Raw genomic sequence first — 16814 nt, forward strand, 5'->3', positions numbered from 1 at the left:
CAAAGGAGAATGTTCAAAATGAACCAATTCAGGGATAGATGGTGGCACACCTGGGAGAGCGCGCACACACGACAGTGTACTCAAGGACCTGCATTCAAACCCCAGCCCCCACCCGCAGGGAGGATCCTTCAAGAGTTAAAAAGTGCTGCAGGTATCTCTTTCTTTCTCTCTCTTCCTCCTCCCTCTCAAATTTGTCTCTATCCAAAATAAGCAAAATATTTAAAAATAAATAAATAAACTGACTCGCAGAGTCATTAAGTGCATACTGAAAAGAGTATCTATCATGATCGAGGCAGTTTTAGGTGCTGGAGTACAGCAGCAACAAACAAAATAGAAAAAAAAAAGTCTAGTTTCATGAAGCTTATATTTTTCAAAGCCAACGAAAAGATAAATAAAACATTTAGCACATTAAAGAAAAATAAAGTCAGGGAGGGAAACATTAGCGCATAAAAGAAAAATAAAGTCAGGGATAAGGATGGGATTGAGAATTTAGAAAGTATGGCCAATGAAGGCTCTGAGAAGGCAACATCTGAGTCAAGGCTGAAGAAAGGGAAAGAGCTGGGAAAGAACATTCTAGATATAGGGACAAGCAAGCACACACGGCCTACTATGTTTTAAGGAACAGAATGGAAACCACTGTCGTGGTCTGCGGGAGAAGTCAGAGAAGGTGATCTGAGAAAGGTTCAGAGGGCTCTGTCAGGCAGGTCTTGTAGTAATGGCATTGGTGGTCTTGCTCTGAATGAGATGGGAACTACCAAAGTGACTGAGCTGGGGGTCTGTTACAGTGTGACTTGGATTTAAAAAGATAATGAGTTGATGCATGTTATACAGAGAAAAGACCTGCTGGTATAAAAGGAGTAACACTAAAACACTCCAAGCTTGGGGTGATGGAAGCATGAAGCAGAGACAAATAGCTAGATGCTGTATTTCAAAGGTCGAGCACAGATCTGATAACGGATAGGGGTGAGAGAGAGAAAGAAAGAATCCAAGGGTCTTGGCATAAAAACCTAGGTGAATAGAGATACCATTATAAAACAGGAACAAGATGAGAGGAAAAGGTCTGAAGGAGAGGAAGACTGGTGTAAAAGGGTAGCCAAAAATATCCTTAGGATTGGAGGGAGCTGCTTATTTCACAATTAAAAGTAAGATGGTGGATTCATACATCTGGGCTTCAAGCTCAAGGTAAAAAAGTAGAAAGGTACTTCTACACAGGTCACATGGAAAGCTCTGAAACAAAGTGATCTTTCTAAGGAGAAGGTTAAGGCAGGTTTCAAGTAGAGAAGTAAAGATCTGAGGGAACTCCTCCGTATAGATTAGGGAGACAGAGAAAGCATTAGAGGCAAAGGAAATGAAAAGCTAGGGAGGAAGGGAAGAGGTAAGCATATCATGGAAGCCAAGTGGACAAAGCAGTGCAGGGGAAGCCATCACATGAGTCAGCTCTGCTGAAATGTCAACAAGATGAAGAGCTGAACCTTAAAGAGTTTGGCTCTTCAAAAGGGGTCAAGAGAGAATGGTAAAGATATTTCAGACAGCTTTCAAGGAGCTTTGTTTAACTGGGAAAGAGAGTGGATCAGGAATTGAAGGTGAAATGGGGGTGAGGTCTAAATTTTTAAGAAGGTAGAAATAACAGCATGGTTGAATGCCAATGAGTATGACCCAGTAGAGGGAAAACTGATGAGTCCATGAAAAGAAGAGAAGCAGTAATTAAGAAGAAAGATTCACTGGCTTGGAATATTCCAGGGTTCAAAAGATTGATAAATCATCCATCTTTTCTCCTAACTGAAGCAGCCCTTGGGTTGTCAGTAATACAGTTCTGATGAGTCAAGAGTTGTCCATATGGGCTGCAAAACAAAGGTAACTATCACTGTGTTCTTATTTTAAAATGGGAATCAATGACTCCGTACCTGCTCCATGGCATATGATGAACTAAAAACCCCACTGCTGCTGCTGCTGGAGCTGGTGGAGGAATCTGCAGAGCTCCCAGATGGGGTCCCACTGCCGGAAGTTTTCACTGTAAGGATTTGTTCATCAGAAAAGCCCAGCTGGTGGAGGAGCTTTTGATCTTTATTCACTGTTAGCTGTAAAAAGTGGTTCTTAGTTAATGAGTCGGGAAGGCAGAGGAAAGGATTCACATGAAGCTAAAGGGCCACGATCTGTTCATAAAAACCTACCAGACTATCATTTGTAAATATCTGTATATTATCCACAGGACAGCACAACTGCTTGGCTATCTTCCATCGGACACTCCCTATGGTTTCATTACTGTGAGCCTGCAATACGAAAATCAAACACCGTCATGGGTAATTTGTTTACATGTTCATTTATACAACTGTTAGTAAGTCTCCACTGTGTACCTAGAACAAGCTTGGAGCTGAGAACATGGAAGAAAACTCCAAGAACCCCTGCTCAAAGGAACAGGCTTCCTTTCTGTTGTAATCAAACACCCTGAACCATACTCTAATCCCTCCCCACTATGCATGCAATAAAATCTCAAGCCCTCTTCCACTGTCCTGTCTTCTGCTTTTCCCCTTGTCGCTTCACTCCAGTCACACCAACCACTTTTGCTTATCAGTGTATAAGCCATGCAAACTCCTACCCGTCTTCATAGTCTCTGGCAATGGTCTTCCCAGAAATGGTTTAATCTTTCACTTGAATCTTGATTCAAATGTCACTAGCTCAAAGAGCCCTTCCCTACCCATTTTTTCAAAATCTAAAATGGTATTTCTTAGATACAGTTTCTGCACTATTTCTATCTAGTCTTTTGTAACCCCTATTACCACTTAATATGTATTACTTGTGTGTGTCCATCAGTTTCCTTTCACTTCAGAGGGGTTTTTATTCCAAATTTGTTTACCAAACTGCCTCTAGAACAGTCATTCATACAGCTAGTAATAAAGTTCTTATGAAAATACTGCAGGGCTGAATATGAACCTACCTCAACAGTAAAGGTATCTTTGGTAGACTCATAAGTCACATTGAGAGTTAAAAGATGTCCATGGAATGAGGCACCGTGAGGTAGAATAGTTCGTGGGACAGAGTAAAAATCCTTAAACAAAATGTAAAGACAAACAGATGCGCAGAGTCAGCCATCATAAAAATACGTATGTTACACAGTGATCTAGTAACAGCATACTAAAATTCCTTTGAAGAGGGTCTTACCTCTATTGTGATTACGTAGCGTTCTGCCAGAAGCAGCAATCTCTCAATGATTACAAGTTTGGTAGACCTAAGGATTAAAATAATAAAAACGTTTTTAGTATTTGCAGTGAATATATCAGCTGAGAAACTTCAGTCTGTTTCACCAAAACTACAACCGCTTAGCATTCACTGGTCAAAGGCTGAAATTTACAAAGACTAAACCTCCTTTGTACCCAAAGAGGAGGTAGTCACAGCTGTAGCACACACATGGAGTACAGGAAAGAGAAGCCAACCCCACCCACATTTCCTTTCTTTTCTGCTTCCTCACATTTCAACAGGGGACTTGGGTCTCCAGGCCTATTTGTCCATCAACATACCAAACATGAACACAATGAGTTTGACTTTCATAATCTTGTAACTAAAATATGCCTCATAGTTCTATTAAAAACATGGGGTCTGACAGAATTCTGAACTGTCTAAAAACCAGAAGACAAATGAAAACCAGTAAATATCCCACAAGCAAGAGCAGCTATTTATTTTAACTAGCCTATGAATCAGGAAGAAGTGAAGACCAACAGATTGTTCATATGCTTTAAGTAAGCATCCTCCATAGTTGAAAATTACATCCGAGAAGCAATCTCTTGGGTGTGATGGCACAGAGACTCTGATGTTGAGTTCAATGAATTGTACACATACATATACAGGGGTAAAACTATATTCCTAAAATTGTGTGATATTGCAAACCAGTGTTAAGTCACTGTGTTCAGTTGTTTTCAAAGTATTTAAGACATCAATGCACCTCTGGAAACACAATCAGGAAGTGTCTAGCTCTGATAGATTCTGAAAATGAGATCTGAAGTTTGTTTTATTCAGATTTATAAGGACTCTAACCAAATACTGATTTATTCTTACTATATCAAAGAACTACAACAAGTACTAGACTCAGATTTCACTAATAATATTTAAAAACATGAAAGTGATGATGATTAAGAAACATCTCTCATTTCAAGTTTAAATGCTGCAGATACTTGGAGATGAAGTGCTCTTTAAAATTATTTTGAAAAAATAAAGGAAATCATACTTTAACTTTGATTATAATATGATTATAATGACCTAATTTTACCTCATTTTCTTTCTTTCTTTCTAGATAGAGGGTGATAGACAGAGATACAGAAGACAGAGATACAGAAGGAGACACCATAATACTGCCCTACGGTTTGAGAAGCTTCCCCCAACATGTGCTCCCATGTTGTACCACAGCCAGGGACTTGAACCCAGGTCCTCATGCATGGTAACATATGTATTCTACAAGGTGAGACACTTGCTGGTGCTCTTGTTCTAAAATTTTAATTCATCATCATCTTCATTTGCTTATGCTGTTATTATTATGAGTTGACTAAGGAGGACATCCATGAAATAAACCTTTCCAACTTACTTTTTTTTTTTTTACTAGCTCTGGCTGATGGTGGTGCGGGGGGACTGAAACTGAGACTTTGGGAGTCTCAGGCATGAGAGTCTCTTGCATAATCATTATACTACCTACTCCCATCCATTAACTTAACTACACCTCATCCAAGAATATATCTTCATTCCATCATAAAGACTGGGCTATTCATGTTGCAGAGTAAAATCAAAATGAGACTTAACAAAAAAAAAATCTTGTACACAGGGCAGAGCAATTTTTAGGTCCTTATGACAATGACCTACAGATCGTCACACAAGCTTGAATGTGAAACTTCACATGAATTTGGTGATGTAAGATGAGGAATATACAGTTCCTCATAATTATGAAATTAAGAAATCAGGCTCCAGGCGCTACCATGATGCCAACTGGACCTTCCAGGGCAGACAACCCCACCAGTGTGTCCTGGAGTCTTGTTTCCCAAGAGCTCTGCCCCACTAGGGAAAGAGAGAGACAGGCTGAAAGTATGGATTGACCTGCTAATGCCCATGTTCAACAGGGAAGCAATTACAGAAGCCAGACCTTCAACCTTCTGCACCTTATAATGATCCCGGGTCCATATTCCCAGTGGGATAAAGAATAGGAAAGCTATCGGGGGAGGGGATGGGATACAGAGTTCTGGTGGTGGGAACTGTGTGGAATTATACCCCACTTATACTATGGTCTTGTCAGTGTTTCCAGTTTATAAATAAAAATTATAAAAATAAAAAGAAATCAGTAACTGAGAAATATATTTTATTTATTTCTTGGAGACAGAATGAAATCAAGAGAGATGGGGTAGATATGAAGACAGAAAGAGAGACACATGCAGCACTGCCTCATCTGCAAGTGGGGTATAGGGGCTTGAACCCAGGTCCTTGAGCATGGTAATGTGTGCTTAAGAAGGTGCACCACTGCCCAGCCCCAGAGAAATTTCTTTAAGAAAAAAAAATACCATTGTATTTTGAAGCTAGTGTATATTTATGAGTTGAGTATGTGGTGTAACTTGTATGACCACTTACCTATATGGAGACTGGACTGATGTTGCTACAGTTGGCATGGCAGTTGCAGTAAGCATTTTTGTTGCTCTGGTCACAGCATGTGTCAGAGTAGGGCCACCAAGTGCTGAACTGGCTGCCTATCGAATAAGAAATAATTATTCTAGAAGTGTTTCTTAACTCCTGTTCTACTGCCATTTTGAACTGGAAACACTTGGGTAGCAGATCATCCTGGGCATTGTAGGATATCTACAACACCCTTCCCCTCTACTCTCTACTTACCTACAACTAGCTGCCAGTGGGCCTCCACTAGCTATAACACCCAGACAATGGCAAAGGAGCCATGGGAGGCAAAATAACTGCTGGCTGGCTGAGAACTCTGTTCTGCATGTTAGTATGTATGTGGCATTTCATTTAAGGCTACTTGAATATTTACCATTTTTTATGATGCCAGCTTTGATAAAAGTCAAAATCTGGGAAGTCCTGTTCACATCCTAGTACATACTGATCAGAAAGTTGGAAGTATTACCAACATAAAGCTTACTGACATTTAGGACCTGCAAACATATGCTAATGAGATATTCCTTACTAGATAATCAACATTTTAATCATTCAAAATGGAAATAAGCATTGTAAATACATTTGAGCATGCATCAGGTGGACAAAGAAACATGTCACCTACTTCTCAATGTCTTTTAATGGGATTTATGACTAAGACTAGGTGAACCACAAAAGGGGGGGGTGGACACAGGAAGCACATATATAAACTGGGAGAAAAAGAACCTAGTAGAAATGTAGAATGTGTGGCAGACCTGATTTCAGAAGATAATGCCTACTCCTCCAACAAGGAGGTGGACAGAGTAGGGAAGGGAAATGGAAGAGAGAAGAAAAGGCTTCCTATGTAGTAGGAACATCACAGGAAAGGTCTGCTCCTTATGGCACAATGTGGAGTTGTTCACACATTCTTTAACAGGATCCAGTCATAAATAACGGCATTATAAATTATCTCTAAAATCGCAAAAGAAAAAAAAAACACAGCATTTACTTCACAGATTATTAAGTAAAGTATGCTACTCACTTCTAATCTTGTGTAGCAATCAGCAATGAATTTCTTATGTAATGATACTGAATCCTAAAATTAAGAGGTATATGGAAGTTAAAAACAGTCTGGCATTTAACTGTAATCATTCTATGGACACACAACAAAATAACCAAGTCAGTTTGGGTTAGCTTATCAATTAAAAATCTTAATTTTTTCCTTTTTTTTTTTTTTTGCATATGAGTGTTCTTAGCTACCTACCTTCTTTAACCTGGGATTTAGATTAATGTAACTATAGTTTATAATTAACTGGATAGCTTCGTTAGCAATTTCTTCGTCAGGTGATTCCATAGCAATTTTCCAAATGAAGTCCATTCCTATCAATTCCAGCTTTTCTACATACTGTTAAAAAGAAAAAAAATAACGACTGGTTTTATAACATAAAAGTTTAATTTTATTTAGCTTATTTTTCTACATACCACAAAAATAAGTAAAATCATACAGAGTTTATTTTTTCTCTATCTGGATAATACAATGCAATGTTATCTCAATTAAAATAAATTAAGATAAACACTAAAGGAGAACAAAGTGTCATACTTCAGGTAGTGTGTCCTGAATCTTGTATCATATTTTTTATTTCTGAAGTTTTATTTCATACATTAACACAAATAATACTCAGACACTCTACTGAAACAGAAACAGTACAGGAGTGAGATGGGCACTATCATCTGCAGCTTTTCTTAACAGGAAATAAAGCCAAGCTGTAAGTGTCTACTAATTCTTGGGCTTCAAGCTGGTAGTCCCAAAGTCCCACTAGAAATAGAAGGAGGGGAGAGGCAGTGGTGCACTTGGTAGAGTGTACACATTACTGTTGGTATGCATGAGACCCCTTCTGTTTCATTTGGTTTAAATCCCCCCTGCTTAACACTATTCTATTTACATAACCACTTCATTCTATTTACATAACCGCTGTTAACAAGCACCTCCCTCCAGGGCATTGGTTCAATCCCCACTGTTTCATGATATGTTTTTGCTCCACCCCCGCTCCTTGTCACACCCTGATCCCTTCTTTGTCACACCCTGATTTTCACCAATCACTTTTCTCTCCACCCTCTCTATGTCACATCCTGTTTCCACCCTACTTGGGAAGTATATATAAAGACAGCATTGTGAGTTTTAGAGTACTGTACTTTGAGTTTAACTTATCTCGTCTTAGATTGTGTTGCGTCCTGCATGAATAAAGAGATGCTGCCTACAGCTCAACCATGAGTCCCTGGTGGTCTGTTACCCGCCCGTGAAGCCAGCCCGGCGAAAACAACATACCCCGTCGAAAACAACACATTACCACATGTGATCAGGACTGGGGAAACATAATAGTAATGTAAAATAACTTTCAGTCTAGAAGCTCTGAGCTCCCAGGTTCAATCGCCAGCACCACCTTAAGGTAGAGCTGAGCAGTGCTCTGATGGAAGGTAAAAGGTATTTATCTATAGTCTATTTAATACTATATGTTAGGGCCCAGGTTAAAGCCCCTGATGCCCGGCTGCAGAAGAGAAGCTTCACAAGCAGTGAAGCAGACAGTGCTCTAGATATAACTCTCTATCCTTCTCGCTGTCTCTATCATTAAAAATAAATAAATAAATAGCTGCTGAAAACAATGGAGTCATGCAGGCCCCAAGCCCACTGGATAACCCTGGTGGAAAATAAATAAATAAGAAAGAAAGAAACAAAGGGAGTTGGGGATTCCAAAATCTTATAAAATTCTTACCATCCAGAAAGCTACTAAATAAGTCTTTCTTAAAAAATTATTTCGGGAGGCCAGAGAGACAGTTCGCTAGGTAGGGTATGTGCCTTGTTATGCATGTACCCCGGGGCAGCCCTATTTCCCTATCTGAATGAACAAGTCATCTATGACCATACTACTCAAAACATGACGGCCAGTCTCACCTGAATGAACAAATCAGCTGAGGAGCACTGAAGCTACACATGCATGAGGCCCTGGTTTTACCTACCCCTCCTCCTCCCCAGTTATTTTTCTTACAAACATCAGCTGTATACATATTATACATTTGTCCTGCTTCATTGTCTATTCTGTCAAATCCCTGCCATTGTGATTCTTCCCACCCCTAATTTTTACTTTTTTTGTTATGTGTGAATTGTGGGATCTCAAAAGCTGAAGTCTTGGATGGCACTATCTCTACTATGAATTCACCTAGTTACAGTAGGTTGTTGGTTGCTCAGATCAGCAAAAAGCAAAACAGTTTTGAAGTCATCTGTGCTAGTCTAGGTAGCTGGTGAGAGCTCCTACTGGGAACGAAGCCTCTACTACAGCCAACAGAAACACTGTCACCAGTGTAGAAACGACAGTGAAGGAGAGCCCAATCTTAAAAAAAGGGGGGGGGGAAATTCCATGCTTCCTGTCATTTGTTAAAATACACACACACACACACACACACACACACACATACCCCTCTCTTTTCACTAACAAGTTTACTAAATTATCCAAATTACCTACAGTTGAAATAAAGTACTTACTAACTGAGCTCCTTGTCTTTTCAATCGGTGATCACAGAGATTCACATTTTCAAAGAAAGTCTTAAATAAGTTAAAACCTGAAATAATAGAATTACAGATAAATCCATGCACTCTACCCAGACTATCAATGAGAAAATGTAAAGTGTTTTAAGAGTTGAAACTATAAAGCTTTTGATGAAACAGGCACACATCTTTAAGACCTTGGGATTAAGTAGGCAGTGGTTGCTTAGAGGCAGAACCAAAAGCATAAACAACAAAAGAAAAATCTGACTAACTGGACTTTATCAAAATTAAAAACTTTTGTGCTTTAATGTCCTATCAATAAGGTAAAAAAAGAACTCTTTCAACTTAGAAACAGTAAGAACAACAAGAAAACACTAGTTGCTCTTATTTACTTTTCTGAAGGATGGTACCAAGGTAGAGGCATCAGAGTAAAACTTTCTCTTGGTGCTCTCACATAGTGGCGGGGATCAAACCCAGGCCTCATGCATGTAGGGCAATGCATGCTACCTGCTGAGCCACCTCCCTGGCCCTCCAATTTCGTGAAGTGATACAGATGATCTGAGGCTGGACAGTGTGAAGGTTACACAAATTTGTGAATATATTAAAAGTCATTAGTGGTATAATGAGTCACTTTCTTCTTTTCCCTAGTAGCTTGTGAATTTTTTTCTTTGTCGTTGACATTTTCTTATTTTTTTAAATTTATTTTCCCTTTTGTTGTACTTCTTGTTTTTATTGTTGTTGTAGTTACTGTTGTTGTTATTGATAATCGTTGTTAGATAGGACAGACAGAAATGGAGGAGGGGAAGACAGAGAAGGAGAGAGAACGACAGACACCTGCAGACCTGCTTCACCACCTGTGAAGCGACTCCCCTGAAGGTGGGGAGCCAGGGGCTTGAACCAGGATCCTTATGCTGGTCTTTGTGCTTTGTGCCATGTGCGCTTAACCAGCTGCACTACCACCCAACTCCCTGTCTTTGACTTTTAATAATTTCGCAATAGTTTATCTTGGTGTAGATCTATTTTGGGTTTAGGAACTTGGGGTTTCTCGCTGATTCCTAAACATTTACATTCTGATCAAATCCCAGATTTAGAAATTTTTTGCCATTAATTTTCTTGAATTTGGTTTCTGTTCCCTACTTTCCTCCTCCCCTTCTGAGACAATGCTGCTGATATTTGCTTTCCTAATGGAGTCTCTCAAAGAGTTGCCTCATCTTTTTCCCAGTTTTTTTCTCCTACTTTGAACTTAAAAGAGTGTGGTCATTCTGTCTTCTATTTTCTGATGTTTTCTTTTCTACAGGGCTGAAGCCTACTTCTTTGACTTGCTATATGAGACCGTAATGGTTCAAAATGTCCTTCCCAGCCTATAGCTATGTTTTCATGCTTTCCAATTACATATATATATATATATATATATATATATGTAATATATATATGTAATATATATATATATATATATCCACTGAGTCTTTGAGATCATGGACTTTTTTTTTTTTCTTATTTCATTTCTCTACAAACACAAGTTGTATTTCTTCAAATTTTTGGACAATGTAACTCCTAAATTCTTTTTCTTTTGGATCTGCATCATTAAATGGCTGACCATTTAAATTTCCCAGTACTGGGCTTTTCTTAGTTTTACCCATCTGTTTTGGTTTCTGTGTTGATCTGTGCAGGTGGCACTGGGTTCTGGGTTCTGTTTTGGGTGTAAGATGTGTGTGGAGGTTGGAATCCTTCATGGAAGGAGGAAGAGGGCACAGGACTGTGGAGGTGGGGGGGGGGCAGTTTGGAACTATAACCCTATAATCTTATGATCTTGTAGACTATTTAAATCACTAATAAAAAATAAATTTTAAAATGAATTTTTTGGCACTCAAACTACATTTTAGCTAAAAAACAAAACAAAAACAAAACTCCCAAACTTCTAGTGCACTGCTTTACCAGAATATGTGTGATGCAGGTCTGAGCCAGGCCCTCCCTCCACCACACTAGAGGAAACTTCAGTGCTACAGTGCCCTTCTCTCTCTGCCTCAATTCAATTAAAAGAAACACCAGGAAGATTTCTGTACTTTGACAAAATTTTACCTTAAATGGATCTTTTTTTTTTTTGTACTAAGTAACTTCACAAAAAGATAGTTTGGTAATTTCAGTTATCAGGCCACATAATTTTAAAGGTAATTTCTGTATATAAGCAAATAACATGTAGATGTGTCCTTATATGCATAAGAAAAACATGGAAGAGTGAGAGTGTCAACTGGGTTGCTTCTTAGAAGTGAGACTAGAAGAAGAAGAAAATTTCTTACTCCAAGGTTTCCCCTACCATTCATGGTGATTTCATATGATTCCAATTTAAGAATTTTCTCCTTGAAAAGCTGTTGCTGAACGTCACTCTCAAGATCATGTTGTCCCTTTGTGAACCATTCAAAACACATCTGTGGATCAAGAAAAATGTTGTCCTATAACAGAAATCTATTTAACAAATATTGATTGCAAATTACAATTGTTAAGATAATATATTTTTAATATTAGCAAAATACTTATTATTACTCTAATGCTTGGAACTCCAGAGCTGAGTAAAGCAGTCACAAGCAACTTCCCCCCTACACAGTAAAAATTTTTGTACATACTTTTCATTCTATTTCATATTTGTGCAAGCAGTCGCTGTGACACATTTAGTCCTTTCAACAATCTAATTTAATTAAAAATTCTATAAAATGAGATAAAGAAGTAGTGACTTGCTCATCATCCAATCTATTTCAGCTTCCTAGGTATTCAACCTGTCAAAGAATTTATTTTTCTTAGTGATTCTGGGAACAGCATCTACTGGAACTCAAAAGTTTTTTGTTGCTAACTTAGGATTAGCTCCATGGGGAGTAGTAAGGAGCCGGACAAATAGACGGTTTTAGAATTCTTCAGTTAGATTTACTTGGCAAATTTTTACATTTTACCCAGAACAGATTACTAAAGAACTCACATATTTATTTATATCAAAGATATTATCTCACATGCAATGTTTTTTCAGTCTTTTAGTGCCTGGCCATTGGTATAAGAACATATTAGTAAAATTAAATGTTCAGAATTGAAATAAGATGTGAGAGACATCCACAAAAAGTGAAATATTTGAGTCTCACTTTAATTTATCCACAAGACTATCTTCTTACCTCTCTATCTAATTCGCAGACATCCTGACCTGTCACAAGACACTCCCAGATTTCTTTGGCACGATTCCAACCCAGATACAAGGTAGCTTCTTGCAAGAAAAATGCCAGAAATTTTAGGTGGGCCTCTAAATACTGCAAAAAAAGAAGTGCTAATTAGTTAAACACAGGCATTCGTACATAAAAACTAAGTTTAAAATCAAAAAGTAGTTTTATCTAATGCTTTGTCATATAATTCAGAATCCCATACTTGAGTAATCTGTTTACAAGTTGATAGTACAATATAGCAAAAGGTGCTCCACGTCTACCAAATTCAGTTCATTTTCGACACCAATAAAATTCGTCAACCTCAAAGCAAAAGACAACAAAGCTACAACTGGTGAGTTAAGCTATTCTCAAAAAATGCCATCAATTTGGAGAATAAAAAAAGGCACTATCTACAGAATTAATAACTACTTCAAAAACAAAGATAAGAAACAAAGAATTTTATTTTTATTACTTTTATCACATGCACACTTAGATGATTTTCAGACCCAAATTTATCAATTTTCTAAACTTTTATTTTGAAATGATTGAAATCAAGTTATAAATCTGTTCTACTCCCATGAAGACATCTTCTGCTACCTCTCTGAGTTGTATCCCACAAAAGTTCACAGACCAAGTACAAGGAGGTCAAACAAATGCTCTAAGTCATGGAACAGAACCACAATGCTGGATACCTCCCGGTATGTGTATCGGCCATCCACCAGTGTGGAACCAGTTAAACCTCCAGGTCCAGATACAGCTGCTGCAAGCCGATGACAAGCTATCAGACTTCCTGTTACCAATTTCACTATCTCAAAATTTTTCTTCAAGTCCTGAATAATACTCTTGGGGGAAAAAAGGAGAAGGAAAATTATACGAGAATTTGCAGGGTAATTACTTTTTATTTTCACCAACTTAAAATAAACACACACACATTTTTTTTTTTAGCATGTAGCCCTAAGCTAATTCTTCCAATCCATGAACATAGAATACAATTCCATTTTCTTCTTTTTCCACAATTCCATTTGTCTTCTAATTTTTTTACAAGTGACTTACAGTTTTAGATGTATGACCTAAGTCTTTTCACAAACTTTGTTGATTTGTTCCTAGCTAGTTCTTATGTGGTTGTAAATGGGATTTAATTTTTCTTCTAGTTTGTTGTTTGCAATATAGACAGACTTTTATCTAATAATGTATCACTTTACCGTACTGACATTTCTACTAATTGTTTAAATCCCCCCTATCATTTTATTGGGGGCTTAATGGTTTACAGCACAGCGGTTGAGACATGGATACAAGGTCTCAGTGGCACGAGCCTGTGGTGAGTGGATATTTACAACTGTCCACATCTATTATGTCATCAGCAAGCAGGCAAAGTTTTACTTGTTTTCAAAACATGATCACTTTAAGTTCTTTTTCTTACCTAACTACTATAGCTATAATTTTCAAAACAATATTGGTTAATTGTGGCAAGAATGGGCCCTCTGTCATGTGCCTGATCTTAGAAGGAAAGCATTCAGTTGTCTGCCACTGAAAATGTTCTGTGTGGGCTTTTTTATGTATAGTCTTTACTATGTTGTTTCTTCTATCTCCATTTTACATGGAGTCATTTTAATCATAAAATGATGGGTTTCCCTCTTACTGCTATTTTTGCTATCTCCCATAGGTTCTGAATGCTTCTGTCTTCTTTTTCACTGGTTTCCAGGAAATTTTTCTTTCTTTTTTGACTTCTTCATTGATTCAATAATTTAATCACTCAGTATGTTTTTTAGACTCCAGGTATGAGTTTTTTCAGAGGGTGTGTGTGTGTGTGTGATTTCTAGTTTTAGCTCACTGTGATACAAGATACCTGATATGATTGCACTCTTCATGAATTTATTGATACCTGTTCTATGAGCTCTACCCTTAAGAATGCCTCATTAACACTACAGAGAAATTAAGTTATTCTGGGCTGGTGAGAACTATAAATATCTAGTAATTCCAATTAGAATAACTTCTTGTTTAAAACTGTTGTCTGTTTGCTGACTTTCTGTCTAGTTGATCTTTGTTGCTGTGCCTCTCTTAAGGTAAGTTAATATTAGTTTAGGTATTTTTGATGCTCCTTTGTTTGGTGTGTCTGTTAAACAAACGTTAAATCTTTTAATACACTGATCCTCTAATCATCTTCTAATGTCTGTTCCAGGCTCCTGTATCTTTTTTTTTTTCTTCCCAGCTTTAAGTCTCTCTTAACTGTTATAATCACAGCTGTTCCTACATTTTGGGGTTATCTTTTGATTGTATAATTTCCCCCCCCCCAAACTACTGCTTTGAGTCTAAGTTTACCACTGGTATTCATTCAAATGGTCTCATACAGACAAAAGATTTTTTTTTTTTAATCTATTCCTGACACTCTGTCCCTTTTGCTGGTAGGTCCATGCCATTAATATTTAACAAAATTATTGATAAAAATATTTAATATGATTTTTAAGCTTTTTGGGTATCTTGCTACTCCTGAATGGGGTTTCTTTGACATTTACAGAAGACCTTGCATTCTTCTTGCAGGGCAGGTTAGCAGTGATGAATTCCTTTATCTACTGTTTGTCTGAGAAGCTCTTTATCTCTCCCACAATTTAAATGATAACCTAGGCAAAATATTCTTGGCTGGAGGGCTATGACATTTAAGACTGATTATATCTTGTCAGTCTTTTCTTGCCTGTAGACTTTCAGTTAAGAAATCTGCTTGCAATTTTAAGGAGGTTCCCTTACATGGGAGCTTCTACTTTTATCTGTTTTCAGGATTATTATTATTTTTTTATCTCTAATCTTTGCCATTTTAACTATAAATATGTTATATTTGTGTTTAGTATGTTTGAAATTCATTGAGTTTCCTGGCACCTGCTTCCCTCCTCAGGTTGGAAATTCTTGGCTATCATTTCTTCAAATAAAAATACTGTCCCTTTTTCTGCTCTTTTTTTTTTTTTAACCTCCCTTGTGGGACCCTTGCAAATGGCATGTATCTTGATGTTGTCCCATGTATCTCTTATACCGACTTGATTAACTTTATTATTTCTGTTATTTTCCTTTCCGCTCAAGCTCACTAATTCTTACTTTGGTTTCTACCATTATGCTGCTGAGTCCTTTCTCTCCTTCATTTTTGGTGGTGCAACATGTAGTCCTGAGCCAAAGGTCTGTGCACAAATAAATTTGGGCAGAAGCAAGAACTCATAACTGTGAGTGCTCAGCACGCCTATTAGTCCATTTCATGTAAGCCTGGGTGAGACCATGCGTTTTCAGTTCCAAGTGCCCACCAGTGGCTTTACCACAAAGGTGAGTGGGCCTGGGAGGCAGTTAGGGGTCCAGGTCTTGAGTGCCTCTTGATAATTTAAACAGGCATGCAGTAGACCACCAAAGGTTTACTGTCTTTCTCTTTAAAAAAGAAAAAAAAAATTTGTCAAAAGAACTATTTTACCTCCTGTATATTATTTTAAAAAAGTTCTTGTATACATATACAAGAAACGTACGTTTCTAGATCTTTTTATTTTAAATATACTATACTGAGGAAATTGTGGTTCTTTAAACTAGGCAATCTTTTTGCAATATAAAAGAAGCTTTTACATGTTTTCAAATAATTTTCTAAAAAATCATTTAAACTTTAAAATTCATTTGAGAAAAATCTGCTAGGGATGTATTGAAGAAAACCTCAATGAACATGAAAACACAAAGCTGTTTTCAACTCAGTAAGTGAATAATAAATAAACTCAATAAATGAATTACATTACTAACCTTAAAAAATAACCATCAAACTCAGCAGTTTTTTGTACAAGGCTATGTGAGTATACATAACCAAACACAGATGTACTCTTACCTTGTCTTGCTTCTGACAGGTTTGTTTTATGAATGAGCGAGTTATTTCATGGAGCTGACGCAAAGCTGGCACCACCCATACAAACTGGGGGTTATTAAGCTGAGATGACTAGAGTCAAAAAGAAATTGCATTAATTAAATTTAGAACTAAGAGACTAAATTTACTAGGTGTCAAAATGTGCGCGTCAATTTAGTCTCATTGCTATACATTCCATCATCTTCTCTTCACATTGTTCATGTAAAGCTAGTCTCCATGCATTCATAAGTCACAGTCTTCCACTTCTTATTTTGCATGCAATCTCCTAAGACCAAGAACTGCAAACAGGAATGGACTGAAGTGACAGTCAATGTACAGGGGTACACCAGCAAAAACAGACAAGGAATTAGCAACTTCAGAGGATAGATTAAGTAGCACAGGCTGCTAGGACATGTTGACAAGTAAAATAAATCAATGGCAAAAGCTTAACCTGGATATTACTGAACTGAATGTTAAGCAAAATGGTTTCTATAGTTATGTAATTATATGAGAGCAGTCTAAATATTGAGGGAGATACTGTCTGCTTATATTTCTAGTTAAAACAATCCTATTGTTTTTGTTTTCATCGCCACTTTACATGTGGGCTTTGTATTTGTCAAAACAT

At 37.4% G+C, this 16814-nt stretch overlaps 1 protein-coding gene across 2 annotated transcripts in view; it reads right to left on the bottom strand.

Annotated features, from left to right (window-relative positions):
• The window catches only part of USP24 (ubiquitin specific peptidase 24), a 143477-nt gene that overhangs the window by 62289 nt on the left and 64374 nt on the right, over positions 1 to 16814 (bottom strand). For both annotated transcript variants that reach the window (XM_016185979.2, XM_007518026.3), the window contains exons 17-28: positions 16175 to 16282; positions 13026 to 13175; positions 12310 to 12441; positions 11469 to 11580; positions 9152 to 9228; positions 6878 to 7018; positions 6656 to 6709; positions 5602 to 5717; positions 3160 to 3226; positions 2936 to 3046; positions 2172 to 2270; positions 1905 to 2078 (exon numbers count right to left, since the gene is read on the bottom strand). In XM_016185979.2, coding sequence (XP_016041465.2) covers positions 1905 to 2078; positions 2172 to 2270; positions 2936 to 3046; positions 3160 to 3226; positions 5602 to 5717; positions 6656 to 6709; positions 6878 to 7018; positions 9152 to 9228; positions 11469 to 11580; positions 12310 to 12441; positions 13026 to 13175; positions 16175 to 16282 — 1341 coding nt within the window. The remainder of the gene's footprint in view (positions 1 to 1904; positions 2079 to 2171; positions 2271 to 2935; positions 3047 to 3159; positions 3227 to 5601; positions 5718 to 6655; positions 6710 to 6877; positions 7019 to 9151; positions 9229 to 11468; positions 11581 to 12309; positions 12442 to 13025; positions 13176 to 16174; positions 16283 to 16814) is intronic.

This window comes from Erinaceus europaeus, chromosome 13, assembly GCF_950295315.1.
Source record: "Erinaceus europaeus chromosome 13, mEriEur2.1, whole genome shotgun sequence".
Taxonomy (NCBI): domain Eukaryota; kingdom Metazoa; phylum Chordata; class Mammalia; order Eulipotyphla; family Erinaceidae; genus Erinaceus; species Erinaceus europaeus.